General features: G+C 41.0%; 1 protein-coding gene across 1 annotated transcript in view; it reads left to right on the forward strand.

Annotated features, from left to right (window-relative positions):
• Nucleotides 1-21381, forward strand: part of pdia5 (protein disulfide isomerase family A, member 5) — a 65869-nt gene that overhangs the window by 25669 nt on the left and 18819 nt on the right. Inside the window, exons 6-11 of the mRNA XM_072686125.1 lie at nucleotides 1412-1504; nucleotides 2406-2466; nucleotides 4634-4701; nucleotides 9813-9904; nucleotides 13299-13370; nucleotides 17615-17751. Coding sequence (XP_072542226.1) covers nucleotides 1412-1504; nucleotides 2406-2466; nucleotides 4634-4701; nucleotides 9813-9904; nucleotides 13299-13370; nucleotides 17615-17751 — 523 coding nt within the window. The remainder of the gene's footprint in view (nucleotides 1-1411; nucleotides 1505-2405; nucleotides 2467-4633; nucleotides 4702-9812; nucleotides 9905-13298; nucleotides 13371-17614; nucleotides 17752-21381) is intronic.

The following is a 21381-nucleotide window of genomic DNA, read 5'->3' on the forward strand; positions in this document are numbered from 1 at the left end:
CTATCTGGGAATAATTCCAACAAAAACAATTACAATATTCTTGTGACAAAGCAAAGCAATGCTATGTTACATGGCCTGTGTGAGCTGCTGCAGTAAACCAGTCAATAAAAGAGCAGTGCTCAGAATTTTTAGGAGCCCACCGTAAAAGAAAAATCAGCATTTAATTTCCAGGCAAAATAACAGGGTTTTTATTGGGAGTCTAAAACCCAAGCAAGTAACATACGTAATATTTATATACCAAAGTATGTCTAAAAATACTCATTAAAGGAGTTTATGGCACCTTTAAGGGTTATTTACTTTCATGAATAGTCAAGTATTGCTTTTTAAATGCATTTCTCAGTGTTTTGAAGTCCCCCTCAAGTGTCTCCTTCTATTAGCTACAAAGAGGTTATGTCCATGTCTCAGAGATTGCATTTACAGTTGTGTATGTTTGTTTTTTAGTGTGCCTTTGTTTTTTTTATTTTTTTATTTGGAAAAAGGATGCATGCTGAGATATACTTGGTCTCTTCAAAATTTCTTTTCATGTTTGGTATCTGCTACTTTTTTTTAGGCATGGGTTCTGTAGTCATGGGGCTCTGTAATCTGTAGGCCTTTGATCTTTTATAGCGTGCCTTGTTCTGTCATTTCCACCAAGCTGATTTTCCCCATGCATGTAATTTCACAGTAGCACAGGCAAGTACAGCTATGATTTCACACTGTAGGTGTTGGTTCCACAGTGCAGTAGGATTATGCGTCTGGTTGGAGAATCAACCCATCGCCTCCCATTCGTTTCTTCCTCTCACCCACCTCTTCCTCTTCCGCAAGGCTGTCGGCACAGGCCCATGCCTGGCTGATGCGCTGTTGATGAATGGTTCCGCAACGAGCCGAGCTGTAATGTGAAGAAGTTTAAAAATGAATGAACACGACTCAGCTCTGGTGTCTGAGTCAGTGATGAGATGGGTGAGCGCCTTCCATGGAGAATAGTTGGTTTCTCATTAAAGGCGTCCGCTGTTGGGTCTGATATTGCTCTTCATTTCTTTTCCCGTAACGGTAATTAGGCTTATTATGAGCACTTAATGTCAAAGAGGTGCTTACAGAGTCTTCCGACGTTCTGGATGGATGGATCTTCTAAATTAGCTGTAGTTCTGTACGGCTAAACAATGTCATCTTGTAACGCCGTTTCAGAAACTTTGTATTACTAAAAGTTCTCTTGACCATTATTATTGGTGACCTCAGAGTCTGACGTTGTGAGATCTTCCAGGCGGGGATGGGTTTTTGTGCGCTCTTGAGTCTTGCTGTTTGAAAGACACAGTGTGCACCCCTGGCCGTGGATCTCAGGAGACAGTGAATGTGCTTTGACAGTGAAAGATGAGTCATATCACTGTTTCTCTAATAATTGTCCTCCTTTTGATCCCCTCCTTCTCTTTCTCAGTCTATGGTGGCGTTCCTGAAAGACCCCACAGGTGCCCCCCTATGGGAGGAGAACCCTGAGGCTAAAGACGTCGTTCACATTGAGACGGAGAAAGTGAGTATCTCTTTTAGGGGACAGCTTTGGCGGAGATCACCTTTCCATTAGTGTTTGCCTGGTGTGGGAACCGCATGCTGAACAAAAGCAATGAGTTAAGCAATCTGCAACTGAAGAACCAGGCTGTTCTGCTCTCTCCGGGGACCGGCCTTGGCAGCCGTACAGGACGTTCAGGAGCATATGCGGCTCCAGCACTTCAGATCCAGCGTGTTTTAGTCTGAGTGAGGCAACTAAGGCTAGCTCTCATTAAAGCAAATGTTTAATAGAAAATGAAAAGGGTGAAAACTTCCTTAACTGGTAGCACAGTCTCTTAAGAGACTTCACAAATCACAGACATATCCGGATAGTTCTCCCGCTGAGGGGCTGCGCTCAATCAGAAAGCAACCCCACTCGCCGAGATGAGATGAAGATGGCTTTGAAACTCCTTTGAAGAGCGTAATGATTGCTCCAGGGGGGCGTGTGCTCGGTGGCATATTACATCTTTTGGGGTGTCAACTGCCATAAGCAAATCTCAGCTACAGGAAGCGATCTGGTAATGAAGCAAGAATATAAACAAAGCTGATAGGGGGAAAAAAGTCTCCCTCTGTGAGTTGGTTAATCCCTTCATGCAATTACAGGCATTAGAGAAGGTACTGCATGGTTTCCTGGCAAGATAAGTACATCTAGACTTCTTTTTTCTTTTTAACCTGCCTGGGTGGTCAGAGAGCCCCCTACAGGACTCAGGAGTGGTTTTGCTCCTGAGCAACAGGTGTGGGGCACCTTTTAGGCTTTTAAGGCTTACTGCAACTTTTAAAGGTTTTAGATGAGTGTTGTAAAGTTATTAGTCATGAAGGGTTCACTTCCTTACATACTGTGGGAAGCAACACTATTACTACTTTTTTATGTGCCTTTACCCCTGCAGGACTTCAGGAAGCTGTTGAAGAGGGAGGAGAGGCCCATCCTAATGATGTTCTATGCCCCCTGTGAGTCACCTGATGATCTGCCCTCATTCTGTCCTCAGTCATGGGTGAATTCGTAGAGAGCATGATGCAAAGGGTGTGAAATCCTGGAAAATGAAAAGTTGATGTTTAACAGAGGAAAGCCTTAATAATTAAAACAAAATGTCTAGCAGTTTATACGTGTGGTGTGCCACGCATAACAGGTTCCATTTGAATCACCTGTCATATTCATTTCTATTTACAATAATGACTTAAGTGTGGATAAAAATATTGCAAACTAGGGGTAGAAAAAGTGAATTGTAAATGTGCGAATACTGATTAAAATCTAACACCTATTAATTCTATTAAAATGAAAATATGAAGTAAAAAATGGATATCTAAGAAAAAAAAAAAATAATAATAATATATATATATATTAAGTATTTATTATTATTTCTTTTTTTAATGTAACTTTTTAAAAAAAAAATACTCTTATTGGATATTTTCTCATTGAAGTTTACTTTGCAAATAAAGCTTAAGTACAGTTAATAAAGTAGCTTCCGGTCCTGTAGACTCAACGCATAAAGCTGTTTTAGTCAATATTTCCAAAATACTGACTGATCAATAATATAATGTAAGGTGTGTTTTTGTTTACTTTTGTTTATCATTGTTTATTATTGTTTATCATTGCCATTCACGTAAAAGAATCATCTGTAGCTCTGTTCATCATTCATTTATTTGGTTTTATTTAGAGGCTACCGTTGTCCAGTCACTGTCTCAGTGTAATTCATTCAAAATTCATAGAAATATTATCATAGTTGATCATACATCTCATAAAACCCTGTATGGTCCATGGGCACACTTCACAGCTGAACAGCTAAACAGCCCTCCTTTTCTGAGCGGCACACTGATTCAGCTGGTGAAGCTACAGTGTTGAGCCATACATTACTGCATGGCTTTAAGAGATATTAGTGCTCTCAACACAATCTGGATCTCTGCTGAGGCACACAGATGGAAACACCAGCATTTAGTAACAGCATCAGCAACAGCATGAATCCATGGACCCAACCTGCCTTGTGTCAACAGTCCAGGCTGGTTAAGGTGGTATTCTGGTATGGGGAATGTTTGTTAATGTCAATTAATCACAGCTTTAATGTCCCACCCTGTTTGAGTGTTGTTGCTGATTATGTACATCCCTTTATGGCCACAATTTACCCATCTTCTAATGGCTACTTCCAGCATGATGATGCACCATGTCACAAAGCAGAAGTTGTCCCTGGCTGGTTTCACAAACATGACAATGAGTTCAGTGTTCTTCAGGGACCTTTCCAGTCATTGGATCTGAATCCATTAGAACCCCTTTGGGATGTAGTAGGACAGGAGATTCAGAGCATGAAGGTGCTTCTGAAAAATCTACAGGAATTGCCTTATGTAATCATGTCAACATGGACCAGAATCTCAAAGGAATGTTTCCATCATCTTGTGGAATTCATGTCACGAAGAATTGAGGCTGATTTAAGCACAACACAGCTTTACCCAGTATTATCAGTATGATTTTCCATGAGTTCAGATGAATGAAAGGTATACAAATTGGATGGGTGCATCTTTAGCTATGATTCTGCATGTTTGTGCATTTAAAAGTCTAAACATAACATTGCGTGGAGAACTAGGCAGCGTGGTATTTTCAACTAGTTTTTCATCGTGAAGAACGGAGCTGAGAGCGTGTTTAAAGCTGCGCTCAGAGGGCAGCCCTCAGGCTCTTCGTTTAGACACTTGTAGTTTCCTCTTCTCTCTCTCTCCCTCTCTCTCCCTTTTTTAAATTCTTCATTAGCTTCCTTAGAAAGTATTTTTCATGGAATCAGCGATTTGGTACCTCAGGCCCAGCACAGGCCGCACAGCTCTTTGGCTGACTTCAATTTGGAGATATTAATATTCCTTTTTGTTCCAAGAAACGAACAACTTGTACAGAATGCTCTACACGTGGTATTCATGTGAAAGTATTTTTAGGGAATGTCATTATCAATTGCTAGTTTTTCACAGAATCTAACCAATTAAGTGTTCCCATTTGCAATTAGAGAGGAAACCTAGATGTGTTTGTTGATTGGCCTTCTCCTTGGAACCAGCTCCTGCATAAGTCCATCTTTTTCTCTCCCCCTCCCCCCTTATTCATGCACTCTAATTTTTCTCCTGTCTCTCTCCTCTTTCTATTTAGGGTGTGGCGTGTGTAAGAGGATGCAGCCCATCTTCCAGCAGACTGCTACCGAGACAAAAGGGAAATATGTAAGTGCACCACTACTTCAGGAGCTTTTTAAGGACTATTGAATTGTGGGGTAGCCCTATATAGAAAGGCCTGCATCCACTTCTCAGGCATTGCTGATTGTGCCTTACATTGTTCGATTTACCGTGATTTTAATATCAAGTAGCATCGCAGTGACATTTGCTCATGTATAAATGTGGATCACCAGCTTGTTTCACCATTCCTAATGGTATTTTCCCCATACTGTCTTGGCAAAAATACCACACAGACATTTTCCTGTAAGATGCTAAAATGCATTTAATTATCTTTAATATCTGTATTTACAGGCCAGGTTTACTCTGTTTGGGTTGGACATCATGATAAATATTGCAGCAGCACTTGACACAAACCTGACTTTCTTGAGAAAGATTTTACAATGCATGGATGCAGAATTGAATATAGAATATTTTACACAGGGTTGAAACATGGCTCACGTTTTCATTAATTCATTACTTCTTTCTTCTTATTATTTTAAACCTGTGCAGTTGCACAGGACCACCGTAGTCCAGTCACTGTCTCAATGTAATTGTATTAAAGTTTGTAGAAATATTATCATAGTTGATCATACATCTCATAAAAACCTGTATGGTCCATGGCCACACTTGACAGCTAGAATGTATTTCTGTGATTTCCAACAGTCTTTGTTATTACACATTTCCTAAACATCCCACTTTTGCTGAGCGGTGCACTGATTCAGCTGGTGCAGTTGCAGTATTGAGTTTAAGTCTATAGATTACTGCATGGCTTTTAGAGATATTAGTGCTCTCAAATGTGTTGCAGTAGAGGAAGCATGCAAAGCCTTTACATGGTGTATAAAGCTGCAAATAAATACATATTAGTAGGTCTTCATAAGCTACCCTTTTTCCTGTGAGGAAATAAAAAATTGACATCTGCTGTTTTTATGCCTTAATAGTTGTATGTCATTTATCATCAGCACATAAAATAATATTGATGCCATTACTAACCTTATCATTTAGACATCACTGTTCAACATGTTATGGTGTTTTTTTTGTTCTGAATGTTGAGCCTCCACTGTACATTTAATCCTGGTCAGCATTTCATTTATTAGCTGTTTTGTCATGATTTCAAAGAATGAGAGGAGTCAACTCCACTCAGTTTATGTGAAGCACTGGAATTGTATATATGTTTTTTGTGGATGGAAGTGGCTGTTACATGTTGATACCGCGTTTATATTGTTTGTGTTGTGTTTCTTTTATAAGAACCTAATGTATGTTCCCTGGCAGGTTTGGGTTTTTTTTTGCTTTTTGTTTTCTTAAATGTATCATACAATTCTGAACCCAAACAGACACCAAGTGTTGAAAAAGGAATATGCAAAAGCATGTAGATTTTGATTGGCTTATGCAGAGGACATATGTAGAAACACCTAAATTTCACGAATAGTGACTTTTTCACAATACCACATCTTTTGCAGGGATTAATATTGATAATCTAATGACAGTGGCTACTTTCAAGGTTGTGGGCTATACATGCATGTCAGGCAGCAAGTGAACAGTTGATTCCTCAAGTAAATTGCATTGGAAGCAGGAAAAATGGGCAAGTGTAATGGGCCAAATCATGATGGTTAGACAAACTAGATCAGAGCTTCTGCCACAACGGCAGGTCTTCCAGGGTGTTCCAGGGTCAGTATGCAGTGGGCATTGAATACCAAGAGCTTCAAAGAAGGACAACTAAGGCAAGGCTGCACCTCAGAACCGCAAGACTTAATGGATCTACTTCTAACATCTTGCTGCCAGATATCACAGACGTTACCACACTTTCAGCTGCCTTGTGGAGGTCAGGCTTTGATGGGTCAGAGCTGTTTTGTTGGCTATGGGGCTGAATGATGTATGATTTTAGTCATTGCCATTGCAATATATGGTTAGGTCCATAAATATTTGGACAGACAATTTCTGTAATATGTAAAAATGGGGGTAATGAAGTTCTTTTGCAAAATGACATCCAAAAACATTTCACTGTCCAAATATTTATGGACATGACTAACTTTGACACACATCTCATTTTGATGTCCAGTGCAGCTCTGGACATAAAATGCAATTTGCGAGTGAGTTATTATTAATCATAAATGGGACACGTTTCAGTAAGTCAGCAGTGTAATATTTCATCTCGCTGGCTGTCAGTATTCATTAACCTATTCGGCCTGTTTGTTTTATTTGACAGAGCAGACAGAGTTCTCATCAGTTCCACAGCAGATCATTTTGTCTCTGCGATCTTCTGTTTTTGTTTAATGCTGCATTTATTGGATGAATTCCCTGCTGGTCTACAGTCTGCGTATGGATTAAATGCCAGCCCAGAACTCAATATCTCTATGTACACTGCTGTGAGCTATTGCTACACATCCCTCCCTTGCCTCCTTGCTCTTTGAGTGCACGCGCACACACACATGTCCTCAGCCTCACACAGCCTTAATTGAGAACTGAAAGTTTATCCAAGCTTGGCTCCACGTTTCAAGAACAGGGTATTGTCAAATAAAATGTTTCAAGCTGCTCATGAAGGTAAAAGAGCACAAGGATCAATATCTCACAGCTGAAATCCCCCAACAACCGTGGCCCCCACTGCTGTTCCGGACTTATGCACCCTCGGCCCCCAGCAAAGCAAAATAGAGTTTCTGAACAAACCACCAGCAGTTGGCTCAGATCACAGCCCCAACACACACTACTGGAACGCTTCACTTTGTTTTCTTCCTTTGTATGGAGCTGGAAAATGAGGCCTGGCTTGACTAATTGGTGAAGTGTTTATTTCACTTAACTGCCGAGGGAAGCGGGGGCTCCACGGTGAGCCTGTAAATTAGCCGTTTGTTCAGAGATGTGCAGGTGTACACTGGCTTGGGGAAGATGTGCCTCAGTCCAAGGTTTCCCATTTCCATGCGTGCGTGCAGGACGCTGATAGCGCCGGAGCAACGTGATGGATATGGAAGGAAAGGAAAGCGGTGGTCAGCAGAGTCTGCCTCCTCATTTTTCACTGCGCTGTCAGATGATTTGTGACCCACTCCTTGATTATGTGCAATTTATGATTGTAGATGAGCTGTATTACCTGCAAATGTTCACGTAATCATGCTTCCCACTCAACGTGCCGTTTAAACATTAAATGAATGCTGCCTTTTGTCCAGCAGAGGAGAAATTGCGGTCATAAGCAGATTACCGTAGCTCAAAATTGTGCTGTTATGTGCCGAATATTAGCAATAGTGCTTACACTCAATGACCGCTGAATTCCCTCATCATAATTGACAGTTCAGTGGCGCTTGTGAAATCCATAACACTTCTGGAAGCTGATGGGCTAAAAAGAACCACCTCCGATTAATGTGCCATTTAACAACACATATTGGCCCCCGGTGCTACCTGACTGTCTATCTGAATAAGAAGCTGACGAGCCAAAAGGAAGCCTTTCTTTTTCAAACATGGTCTGGTAGTTCCTGTGTGGCACAGCCAGTAAAGAACATTGTGTCTTGTGCACATTTCCCCATAATGCCACAGCTTGGAGTCAAGAGCACAATTGACCATGGTTTTGTTTAGTGGGAAAAATGGCTTAGTTCCTTCCTGATGATACAGAATTATTAGCCTTCAGCCTTCTAGTCATTGTCATGCCAGGTGAGCACTGCCAAGGACTAACATTGAAAGATGAAAAAACTTTATGCTGTTAGATGCAGGAAGAAGCCCTTTGAATGAGTAATGAATGCTGCAGTAGCATGCTAAATACTTTATAGCATGCTAAATAATTAGATAATACATATTTACATGCATAAAAATACATGCAAGAATACAAATTACAATTGTTTATGTATGTATAGCTCAATGAATACCCATACCAACATACCCACACACAAATACACCCAGATAAGCCCCTAAGGTTTAAGAAAAATATATTGAAAATTATAATCATTTGCATTTGGGCATTTAAATGCATTTTGAATAAGCTAGAACAATCTAAAACACTGTTCAGAATAAAACCCCGACAACAATCTGATCATCTGAACATATTTATTCCCAATATAGCCTTCTCACAACTGCTCATGGCTAATGACCAGGTAGCGCAGAAAGCAGTGCACTGCTGTAGACTAATTACCTTTCATTAGCAGCTCGACCGGATGGTCACGCAGCGATTGGATGTACTTTTATTATGAGAAGTAAAGAAAGCCAGTAATAAGGTACACTCTTTGTCCAAATGTTTGTGGACACCCCGTCAAATGAATGTGTTGAGCTGTGGAGCAGTGGTACCGTGTTTGCTGGAATGATGGTGCTCCATCAAGTACATTTGGGACGACTCTAGGAGTTGGGGATGAGCTGGGTTGGTGATCATCCAACATTCTGACTTCACTAATGCCTTCCCTGAACAGCAGAGACAGTTAGTCCAAAGTTTTTAAATAGACTTTGGAAGAAACAAAGTGCAGATGTCACAATACTTTTGTGTGTGTGTATATATATGTGTCTATGTGTCTGTGTGTGTGTGTGTGTGTTTTTTTTTTTTTTTTTTGGGGGGGGGGGGGATCTGATGAATGACTATAGAGAAGTCAAACTCTGAATACCATGTGTCATGTTTCAAGCGATAACTCTCCCTTGTGGTTTTATGCTGAATAACACAATTATTGCAGTCACATAAAATACCATTTATAGCATAATTCACAACATTACACGTGTAAACGTGATTACGCTGCCCATTAAAAGATGTACACTGTGTACTGAGAACAATCATATGATGTCCTAAGAATTTAAGCCACACCGAAGCATTTGATCCATAACAGTTTCGAGAACCAGGTCAAAATCTTAAGTGTAAATAGGCATGTTTTCAAACTCTAGAACAAAGGAAATCAGAATTCCCTGAAGTTGACTGCTTTCTGCAACCAAATGGATTTTAAATTGTCTTTGGCATGAAAAGAGAACTCTAGGTCTGGTCTGTTAATGTCATCAAAGAGTTTGATAGTTACCATGTGCCACTTCACTGCATGCCATACTTTCATGTTGTTCGTAGTTTGACAAGCCTTCTGCTTCCACTATGATGCAGCCATTCGTCTTCATTTTGCAGAGTTCCATGTCGCAAGCAGGGATTGTTCATTCTGAGTCTAATCTGCTGTCTCACACAGGTGCTGGCGGGGATGAACGTGCACCCAGCTGAGTTTGATGGCCTGAAGCAAGAGTTCAATGTCAAGGGCTACCCAACTTTTTGCTACTTTGAGTGAGTTTGACTTTCTCCTTAATTCTGCATACAGCACGCACTCACAACCTAGGAGGAATTCATTCAAAAGTAAGCCATTAGCATGTGATGTTTCAGTCTTGACCTTTAGTTCTTCATTCTCTCTGTAAGTTCTGTAAGGAGGTGCAGCATTTAAGCAGTGGCACCGCAGAGTCTCCATGTAGCTTCGCTTCTCAGTCGGCCGCCTTTGAGAAGGATTGCTTCCTTTTAATAGATTCAGACTGCAGCAAGGTGAGCTTTGTGTTCGATGACATGGTGGGGGTGAGGGGTTCATTTCGGAACAAGCCACTTGAACACGTTCAGTATTTATCAGGCGGAAAAGTTTGCAGGGGTTCTACGGTCATGAAATATGCGGTTTGAATAAAGCGCTCACAATGGGGAGCTGGGGCTGGAGCAGAATGCCAACTGCTCTCTCATTCGTGGACAAATGACAGCAGCTCAGATGAAGCTGAATGCATTGGGGAACAGACACTTGGCCTTAAGTCTGAAGCAGCAACGTGGACTTGGCCTGGTCTAGGATCCAATTTACGATGTTTCCTTTCTGCTCTCATTCCCAGTAGATGAATGCTTAACCTCATGAAGTTTGTTTAGAGAGTACAGCTTTTTTTCTCCTCCATCCCTCTCCCAAGAACTTTCCTAATGTCCTCATTTCCAGCCAGAGCCAGCGTTGATGAGTTAACGAGAGCAAAGGAAAGGATCTGTGTGAAGCAAGTGAGGTCCAGTATGAGCTCAAACAACCACCAAACGCAAGCTTGCTAATGATCACACAGCAGCCTGTGTTGACCATCTAAAAACTCCTCCCCACTGAACTTATTTGCACTGATGGTAAACTTGTTAATGACCCTTCACAAAGCAGACCTTCTGTACACAGCATTGCACAGCTTCTGCTGGTGGTCAATGAAGGATTGTGGGAAAGAACTTGTGTTTCCCACCGCAGCTCTAATTTGGTGGTTGGATAAACAGTAACTTTGGAGATATTGAAGCTGTATTTTACTCTGGGTTGCACTGCGACCCTCTGTCCGCATTCAGGCCTGAGGCTGCAGCCGTGCTTTATCTGCTTCCATTCGATGCTAAACCCTCGCTCATTTCACTTGCGTTTTAATTATGGGAGGGTTAATTAAATGCCGCTCTCCGCCCAATCCGTTTCCAATGAGCCATTAGCTGTGGCCCTGAGGGGAGTCTCAGGCTAACGACCATGCAGCACCATTGCTTACAGTAATGAGGCTGTGAGCTAAACATCAGCACTTTGCTTCAGTTCTTTGACTCCAGCTGCTGCTCTTGTTTAGTTTCCCAAAGCAGTCATCTGAGCTCTGGACAATTGATCTCCGTGTATCTCTCTACAGTCACCGTATGATTCAGTGCTGGGTATGAAAAGGCTGAGCTTTGAGATGTTTTGTGCCAGCTTTTTTTTTAAATAATGACTATTGCTTCTGAAGAGGTCCAGTTCCATGTGGAGATTCAAGCTATAGCCACATTGAGTGCATCTCAAGAGTCAAGATGGCTTCAATGGCTCCATTGCTAACACTGGAATTGATGAGGCCAATCACGGTTGCCCCTGTGGCTCCATAGCTTTCCTTTTATGTGGTCATCTTCGTTCGGGTTATCCAGTGCCTTTTCAAAAGACTTCTTTTCTTTTGTCATCATTTGATGTGAAAGGGCTAAAAATAAAGGAGCTCCGTGGCAGACGTCCAGCTCTCTTGCCCTTCACTCCCGGCCCATCTGAAATAACAGTGTAGCTAGGTGAGCTGTCAAGTGTGGATGCAGTAGCTTTGGAACACTTCCACCTGGCCTTCATCTCTCCAAGCCTTTCAGATCGCTTGCCACAGAGCAGAGGAGTCAAGGACTGGACGTTATTAGGGCATTCAGGTGAAGGATGCGAAGGTAGCGCGAAAGCCTGCAGGTTTCATACTGCTCGGCACTCTTCAAGGGCAAGTCAGGGCAAAACAAATGCAGATTTCGAGTGATCTGCTTTCAACTTACTCAATATTAAACCTGACACAGGAGAACTAATACGGTTTGCTGGCTGTTCCAGGTTTTTTGATGCATTACTGTGATGCGTGCAGATCCCTGCTGATCAATGACAGTTACAAATGACCAAGTGCTGTCTGCGATTTTATTTTATTTTATTTATTTTTTTTCCTCCAGCTTACATAGCTCTGCAGATTAATTTCAGTGGCCGAAAACCGAGCGATCAAGGCAGATAAAAGAACCATTACCTGTGCATGGAGTTACTCATACTACTCCTACATGTAGATGGGTGCAAACCTAAAGATCTGGCCTTTAGCTATGGGCCTACCAGCTCTGGCCTATAGCCTCTCCCTATAGCCTTTTCTTATAGCTGTGAAACTACCAGCTGTGGCTTTACCAGCGCTCTGGCCTGTAGCCTAGGCAGACTGCAAAGTTTTCTAATCAAGTGACAAAGCTGAACTTTTAGGCGTGAACTTGAACTGTCGGTCTCCGGTGTTGGTATAAATTAGTAAGGAACATGGAGACTGCTAGCTGGGGTCTTTGATTAAGCTAGACGCCTCGAGCAGAATGACTTAATTAGCTTTGGGCCAGGCCCTCATTTAAAATGTTTATCTTGGCTGCTGCAAAGGGAGCCACAGTCTTGGATGTTGCTTGTAATGCAATCCTTTGGAGTGTCACTACAAATATCCTCAGTTAACCAGTAATGCAGTTTAGAGATGAGAAAAATAAGCTCCATCACCTCCTACGAATTAGAATTTCTTTAAATAGGAAAGACTCAGTTTTTGTAATTACATTATAGCAGAAGTGTGAAGCAACTTTTTTTTTTCCCATCAGAAATCCGTGAGCTGTTTTTCTTCTTTTTTTGGCAGGTAGTCAAGTAGACGCTCATCAAAATAAAAAACAGCTTGCCTTCTTTTGAAATTTCCGAGATCATTTTCACCGTTACTTTTCCATTAATTAAAACACCTGCCTCCTAATACTTTGGGTATTTTTACAACAGAGTGTCCAATCTTATTTGTTAAGGGAAGGAAAACCTGCTGTTACACCAGCCCTTTGTGGAAAAAATTGGACATGCCTGCATTACAAAATTCAGCTTCATGGTCATGAATGTTGGTCTCCATAGTGTGAAAATTGAAGTACGGTTTTACCAGAAATAATGGTACTTTACTAATCTAATCTGTTAAAAGCACACTTTTTTTAATCAAAATTTTGTTTTAAGCTGAAATATTGAAGGTATATAAGGTGTTGCTTATTGTTGTGGACTTTTTTTAATATGACACATGCTCAGTGTATGTCCTTGTTATATGCTATAGGAATTGTTGTGTCTCATGTGTGGGCCACAGTTCCGAAGCCAACTCATGGCCGACTGCTAAGCTTAAAGGCCCTCTTCTGTTTTCTTTTGCATCAGGAAGGGGAAGTTCCTGCATCACTATGAGAACTACGGAGCCACGGCCAAGGACATTGCAGACTGGCTTAAAAAGTGAGTAGAATACTGTTTGTGTATGGGCCCTCCTTTGAGAGGGCCAAGTCCTATCATTTGTTTACAAAACCAAGATAAAGACCCCAACCACACACACAGACACGCATAACCTTGCCTTCTGTGGGCCCTCGGGCTGGTGTAAAGGCCAGTCTTTATTAGCTGGAGAGGTGTGAGGGCTCAGTGCTTAGTCCCTGCTTCATTGAGCAAGTGTATTGTCAGGGGAGTGTTTGACACTTCAGAGAAGCGAGGGATATGACTGTAAACCAGGATACACAGATTTACTCCTGTATGCCTCTTAGTGGAGATATAATGAGGCATTTCTGTTCCCCTCAGTGTGTGCAGACATGTCTCAAGCCTGTGGGTTAGACATGCTTTTAGTGCTTCAGACCTTAGACTGTGTAGACGTCATCCAGACATACATACTCATTGACCAGGTGTATCCATGTATATATGGTATTAATATAACTTTTAACAGCTAGAAAAGTGGTTCTCCCTCCCAGGCAGTTTCTTGTCTGTTGCTATGTGGCCACTAGGAGGAAAGGGTGGTCGCTATGGTCTTGCTTAGTGGTTATTGTGGTGTTCCTAGGTGGTTGATGGCAGTTGCTGTGGTATCTCAGGTGATTGCAAGTTGTTGCAAAAGTAATTGCTGTTGATCGGATGTTACTAGTCTATTGGGACCACTGACATGTAAGAACTTTTGTATCCCCATTCATTCTTATGGGGAGAATATTAATTAATATATGTTGAAACCGTGGGAGTTGGAACAGTATTGATAAGATCTCACACTGCAGGACGAGTTCCACAGTGAAAAATAAGGAGGAGGAAGAGAAGAAGAAGAAGCAAGAGAAGGTGAAACAGAAGCATTCAGTGTGTAACCATAATAAAGAGAGAAGGACAATCTGACAGCAAATATGTTGAAGATAATCCTCAAACAGGGAAAATGGCCTTTAGGAACTGCCCCCCCCCCCAACAAGACTCCTTCTAAATTTATTGGCACTGCATTACCAGTTAGAAGATATCTGGAACTGGTCTTGATGTAATGTTGATTTTTGAAACGGTGTTGAATTTTGATTGACAGTGCAGTACAGGGATATTACAAAAACATAAGAAGCCAGCTGATTCTTCAGTGATTTTGAATCACCTCATTGAGGAACATGTATTTTGGCTTTAGTGACAATCAGGAAACAGCTGAACTCCATTGTGTACAAAGCAGCTGGAGCTCACAGACGACTTTGTTCAAGGATTTTGTTTACACAAGTTTTCTCTTACCCATAAGCATAAACGGGCTGTGGTTTCTGTGACCGTATGAAATTCTTAAGCAACAGAACACGAGAGGCAGCAGGCCAGATGTACATACGAGCGCATGCGCACCCGACAAATGTGCTCACAGTGCATCTGAAAAAAAACTGAGCACAGAACCGTCTGCTGGCTGTGCACAGGACCATCTGCTAACTGTATGCTGGATCGCCTACTGACTGCATACAGGACCCTCTACTGACTGCGCATGGGGCCGTCTACTGGCTGCGCACAAGACCACATGCTAACTGCATACAGGACCATCTACTGACTAAGCACGGGACCACCTACCGACGGCACACGGGATCACTTGCCAACTGCATGAAAGACTGTCTACTGACTGCGTGCAGGCCCATCTACTGGCTGAGCACAGCATTGCCTACTGTGCATGGGACTGCCTTTTGTGTAAGCACAGGACTGTCTACAGGCGGTGCAGGACCGTCTACTGGCTGAGCATGGGACTGCCTTTTGTGTAAGCACAGGACTGTCTACAGGCGGTGCAGGACCGTCTACTGGCTGAGCACAGCATTGCCTACTGACTGCGCATGGGACCACATTCTGAGTAAGCATGGGAGCACCTACTGACTGCACACGGGGCTGTCTACTTGACTGCACACAGGACCATCAACTGACTGAGCACGGCACCGCTTACTTGACTGCACATGGGAATGCCTGTTCACTGCGTACAGGATAGTGAATTGGCCTTGCATGAGACCACCTACCGACAGTGCACGGGATCACCTGCCAACTGCGTGTGGGGCCGCCTACTGGCTGAGCACACAGCCTTGCTTACTGACCATGCATGTCAGTACTGTGTTCACTTCTGAGTGAACACAGGAGCGTCATTTTCGGCACACAGGAGCGTCATTGTCTGCACACAGGAGCGTCTACTGGTGGTACACAGGAACGTCTAGTGAATATGCAGTTTAACACAATGCTAGTTCTGGGTTTACTTGTTGGCTACATTAACCACAAAGCAGTTTTACAATACTTAGAAATACAAACGTTTGACATCAGGCTATGTAATCAACTACATTTTGGATAAATGGAAAACTGTCCATTTAATTTTCCACTGACCTATTCTGTAGCCAATCTTCGTTCAAGCTGGCATAGTTTGAAGGGAGGGTTTTGAGGGTTTTTTGGATGCATGCTGACTTTAAGGAGACAGTTCTTTTGAAGTTAAAGGATTTTGAGAACATTGTGATGGTAGACTGTAAGGAGACAGGCCTCCGCTGAGAATCATTTGGGCTGGTCTGTGATCACTGGAGAGGCTGAGAGCAAACCACAGTGAGATGTGAGTGAACGTCCTTGGCTCTCGCTAGTGACTCTCAGTCATAGGGTGTGACCACTTACAAGCTTAGCAGATGTCCGGAGCTGTGAGCGTGGTTGAGACGTGTACCAGCTGTGTCAAACATAGCAAATAGTCATTTTGCTTTATGGTCTTTGAGAGTTCTGAAGCAGCCAAAAGTGAGTAAAAGAAAATTGGCTTCGAAATTATTCCCCACCAACCAGTCTGAGCTCATGATTTATGTAGAAGACATGATGACAGTTTTTTATTTTAACATCTCGCTCTCGTTCACGTTTAAACTGTAGAGTGGTTCTGTTGGCATGAATTTGAACTAGCAGCTTACATATTGTAGACTTAAACGCAGCCCTGTACACGCTTTATGCTCTTTCCGCTCTGTATGTACAATTTCATATGTTTTACAATTTACTCTATTTTTGTATATTTATTTATTCATATGTTTTAGATCCACATACAAGATAATATAACATATAGTAATGTAACACAAGAAGAACATGAGGAAAACAGTTTTTGTAAATTGTAAATTCATTTTGTTTAAAAAAAAAAAAGTCTTTTCTTTTTGTTTTTAAGCCATTCAGAGGTGAACTATTGCTTATTTGGATCATTGTCATGCTGCATAACCCAACTGCACTTTCAGATAATCAACTGATTATGTTATTTGGTTGAGAGCAGTGATTCCTGGTTGCAATAATTATGGCTAGTTGCCCAGGGCCTGATGCAGCAAATCATCCCACCACAAAACCACCACCATGTTTGACAGTTAGTATGATGTGCATATTGTCAATGTTAGCATTAGATCCCTGTCTTTTTGTATTTTTGACGCTTCTCTTTTTACTGGTGGACTTATGTGAGGCGAGTGGTTTCCTACATGTTCATCTGGGATCTCTTGTGCCTTCTTGGATGTTTTGTTACTGTGCTCTTGGATGACTTTTTTGGTGGGCTGGCCACTTCTGAGAAGATTCACCACTGTTTTGAGTTTACTCTGTTTGAACATAATAGCTCTTGCTGTGGTTTTGCTGAAGTCCAAGAGCCTTACAATTGGCTTTAAGCAGTAACAGACTGCTGTATTTATGTAATACGGCGTAGATTTTGGACTGGTAGTAATTAAACCTGGCTTTGTCAAATTAAGTTGATCTCAGTTATCAACTGAATTTAGTTCATTTGTGTCACTAAGGAGCAATTACTTTTTCATACAGGACCTAGTGCTGTTCTTGTTGCTGTTGTTGTTGTTGTTAAACTGGATTTTGTATTTACGAGATTTATTTGTAATGTATATATGTAATATATCTTGTATTAAATTTAGTTTGAAGATCTGAAACAACTGAGTGTGACAAATCTGCAAAAATAGAAGTCGTCAGTAGGAGAAACATGTTTTTAATGTATATTATATGCAATATTATGCCAGAAGAATTGCATGAATATTTTGCAATTCAACAATTTCTGGGGTCTTCCCTAAACACATGCAACATATGACCATTATTATTATTTAATGCATTTTAATTTCATTTAATTAAATTTTTTTAATATATTATTTAAATCAACTGTCTTTCCTGCTCTTGCACTCTATCCATCCTGTTATCTCTGTTTTTTATATATCTCTATCTTCCTCTCTCTTTCTCTTTCTTCCCCCCTGTCCGTACAGCCCACAGCCTCCCCAGCCGAAGACCCCTGAGGTGCCATGGTCGGAGTCAGATTCGGCAGTGTTCCACCTGACAGACGAGTCGTTTGATGGGTTTCTGGAAGAGCACCCCTCGGCCCTGATCATGTTCTACGCTCCCTGTGAGTTTCCACCACCTACACAGTTCTTGTGCTCTTTTTAGGCTCCACATTCACATGTGAAATGGATGAAGGAGGTCGTAGAGGCCTGACCTCAGGCTCCTGACAAAGTAATTTTTCAGAGCCTTATTGTACATCCTTACTGGATCCACGCCGATTAGGACTGCTTGCTGTGTACGTGTGCTGTCACTGTGTTTTTACACACAGAACAGAGATGCTCTTTGGTGTGTCGTTGTTTCTATCTGGGTGCATCAGAATCTAAATGGATCTGTCTGGTGGGGGGGTGATGGATTTGATAATGAGAATGTGACAGTTGTGTTTTAGAGCGTTTCATCAGAGCTCATTTTTTCCCCTTTTTTTATATATCTGTTGAAATATGTCTCTCAGCTCTCATACATTTTAAATCAAACACCTCAGACAGAACGATTCTATTTTTCATGTCCTCAGGCACAGAGTATACCCCACCTTCTGTCTCTATACACACACACACACACACACACACACACACACACACACACACACACACACACACCTCCACCTCTCCACCTCACACCCTCACTTGTCCTCGCTCTCCCTAAAAATACACTCATTGCTTGCGAGCCGTCTCACCACAGAGAATCAGTTTATTTGTTGCCAAAATCCCGACACAAACACGTACGCTCGCTCGCCACTGACAGACTGACAGATGGAGGATCGGGCTCTATTCTCACTCTCCTTCTGTTTTAATTCTCAGAGACAGACAGACAGACACATCCACACTTGTACTATTTCCTCATGGTGAGTGGCATCCTGGCCCGCCACCCTGCAAATGTTTTCACACACTCTTGTGTTATGAGTAGTTCTGGCCTCGTGGGAATATGAGTACTAAATCCATAAACATTAAAATCCCAATTGCGATATTCCATGTCCAACTATTATACAACCCACTCAGCAGTATTAGAGCGTTTATGAAGTGTGTAAATTTAGTCATTCCACTCCCTCTGACTCAACGAACACCTAAGCGCTGGCGCAGTGAGTGCTGTTTTATGTCCCCTTTAACAGTCAGTGTTTGTGTAGAGCAGGTGTAGGAAGAGGCGGGAACTCCCAGCAGTAAGTGTTTTAAAGGGCAGGGTAATGCCTCCCCAGCTGAAAGTCGTTTCCCATTAGCTCAATGTCTGACACACCGTCTCAATGACTGACTCATTATGAGCTGCATGGAGATTATGTTTATATGGTTCAGATAGTAAACAGCTTTCATGTAGTTTAATCCAATTGCTTGGTTATTTATCTCTCCGAGCGAGGTGCCCTTATATTTAGAGCTGGAGAAGAAGAGCTTCAGAGTAGACCATGTCAAAAAAAAAAACAACAGCTTTGAAAGCTCTACAGGTTTTTAATCAAAGTAATGATTTCAGTCTAGCTTTTAGGATATAAAGAATGACTTCATTTAGTAGCTTGTCTCTCTCACACACAAACACACTAGGAGCGCATTTTGTCTGTCAATTAATGTTTGATCAATAGCGCCCAATTATTTTTGTGATAGTCATTGTGCCTGTTGTTGTGCAGCTCCAGGCTTTAATAATTATATAATTATTATTATCCAACAAAAATCATTTCAATTCTTAAACCCGCAATTACAGTGATAGTCTAGCCAAAATAACAACTTTACTGGTTTTCCTCTCATCCCAATAATGGTAATTCTGCCAACATGTGTGTACCGTCTGAATGTTTTAATTAATTTTGTATCTGAGCTCCAAGGCTAATGTAAATAACTGGAAATAGTAGCATATATTCTGATATTTCAGTTTAGTGCACACTGCAGGTCTATATCGTCAAACATATGGTATAGGCCCTCTTCATCTTTGAATTAGAGGTTGGTTGTATTATGTAAGCACTGTTTGGGCCCTTATATGGAAAATAGGCTACAAAAACAGGCATTTACTGTTTGTGAGGTAATTAAAACCAACGTATTTACATAGTATATTCTCTTACAATGTGCATAGCAGTTCACAGTGGAATTATAAGAAGTGGCTCAGTCCTGTAGTACAAAATTAGGCAGCCAGTCAGAGTTATTCACCCACATCTCAGTCTTTAAGGCTGTTGAATTGTAATAGAGAAGAGGTTTGAAAATTGGTTTGTAGCAATGAAATAAGAATTAGTTAGAATTAGTGTGTGTATATATGTGTGTGTGTATGTGTATATATATATATATATATATATATATATATATATATATAGTATTACATTTCTTTTTTCATCTCATATATTTTTTGCCCATTTTGTTTAGTCAGATAGAGAATATAGATGTTAGACAAGATATGGTTTTAAGCTGAATGTATAAAGTGCAGAATATGCAGAAGTGAGCGTACATGTGTGCAATGCAGTTTCAGAAAGCTGTGCAGTATGGTTAGGACATAGTGAATTGGTAATAAATATATAATATTCATAAATATTTAAATGTAGGATGTCCAGCGTATTGTCCTCTGTTACACAAATGTTTGTTGTACATGTAAGTAAACCTAACAAAGATGAAGGCCTGGATAGCTTCTTCTCATTCTCTCTGTATTGGCCTTCAGAAAGTGTGTGCACTAGTCCCAAATACACTTTACACAAGAGATGTAAAGTAAAATATAAAGAGATAAAAGATAAACAATACAACTTAAATCTGTAAAGCCATAAGGAGATTAGCATATATATCAGAAGTGTGCATACGTGTGTGATGCAGTTGCAGAAAGCTGCGCAGTATGATCAGGAGGTAGTGAATTGGTAATAAATAAATAATGTTCATAAATATTTAAATAGGATGTCCAGTGTATTGTCCTATACTATACATATGTATGTTGTACATGCAAGTAAACCTATTTGTCAGGGTTGAGGGCCTGGATAACCTGTGGCAGGAAGTGTCTCCTCATTTTGTCTGTGTTGGCCTTCAGGTAGCATAAGCACTAGTCGCAAGTAGACGTGCTTATGTAGTTTCTGACAAAGTATAGTAAATTAATGATGGACAAAAATTAGACTTCAGTATGGCTCCCACTGCTGCTTTAGCTATACATGTCTCCTGTTTTAGAGACGAAAGCATTATGCTAATTGATGGGGTATAGACTTCTATTCATTTTTAGCTACATTAGCCTTAGGCAAACGTCAGACACCAAACTTTAGTCTTGCTTGATCTTTTTGGCTGTGATAAAAGGAAATTTGTATATGTTTTGTTTAAACAAGCCAAATTGAGCCGAATGGCCATGTTTTGTTTTTGGTAAGTATTACACATTTTAACCAATCTAAACATATAATCAGTGAAATTGACAAAATGGAACCATTACTAATAACACAATACCATGGGAAAGGGGTGGGGGGCATGATGGGAGCTGAGAGCGTCAAGCTGATATACAGTTATAGGTACATGAAAATAGGCCACTTGCATTCATCACAAACCTCACAAATACAATCGACAATTACAAATTACTTTCAGGCCAGATCATTAAGCCATTTTTATTAAGGCTTATTAAGGCTTTTTCATTTCATAAGATCATAAAGGCATTTTCATTGCCTAAATAGTTCAGAAACAGGACCCATGTTTTATAAAATACATAAATATGGTTTGTCTTTCAGAGCTGAACAGAAAGCCTCCAGTGGAAAAATACTTGTTACGGAAATAAA

The sequence above is a fragment of the Salminus brasiliensis genome, chromosome 8, assembly GCF_030463535.1.
Source record: "Salminus brasiliensis chromosome 8, fSalBra1.hap2, whole genome shotgun sequence".
NCBI lineage: Eukaryota > Metazoa > Chordata > Actinopteri > Characiformes > Bryconidae > Salminus > Salminus brasiliensis.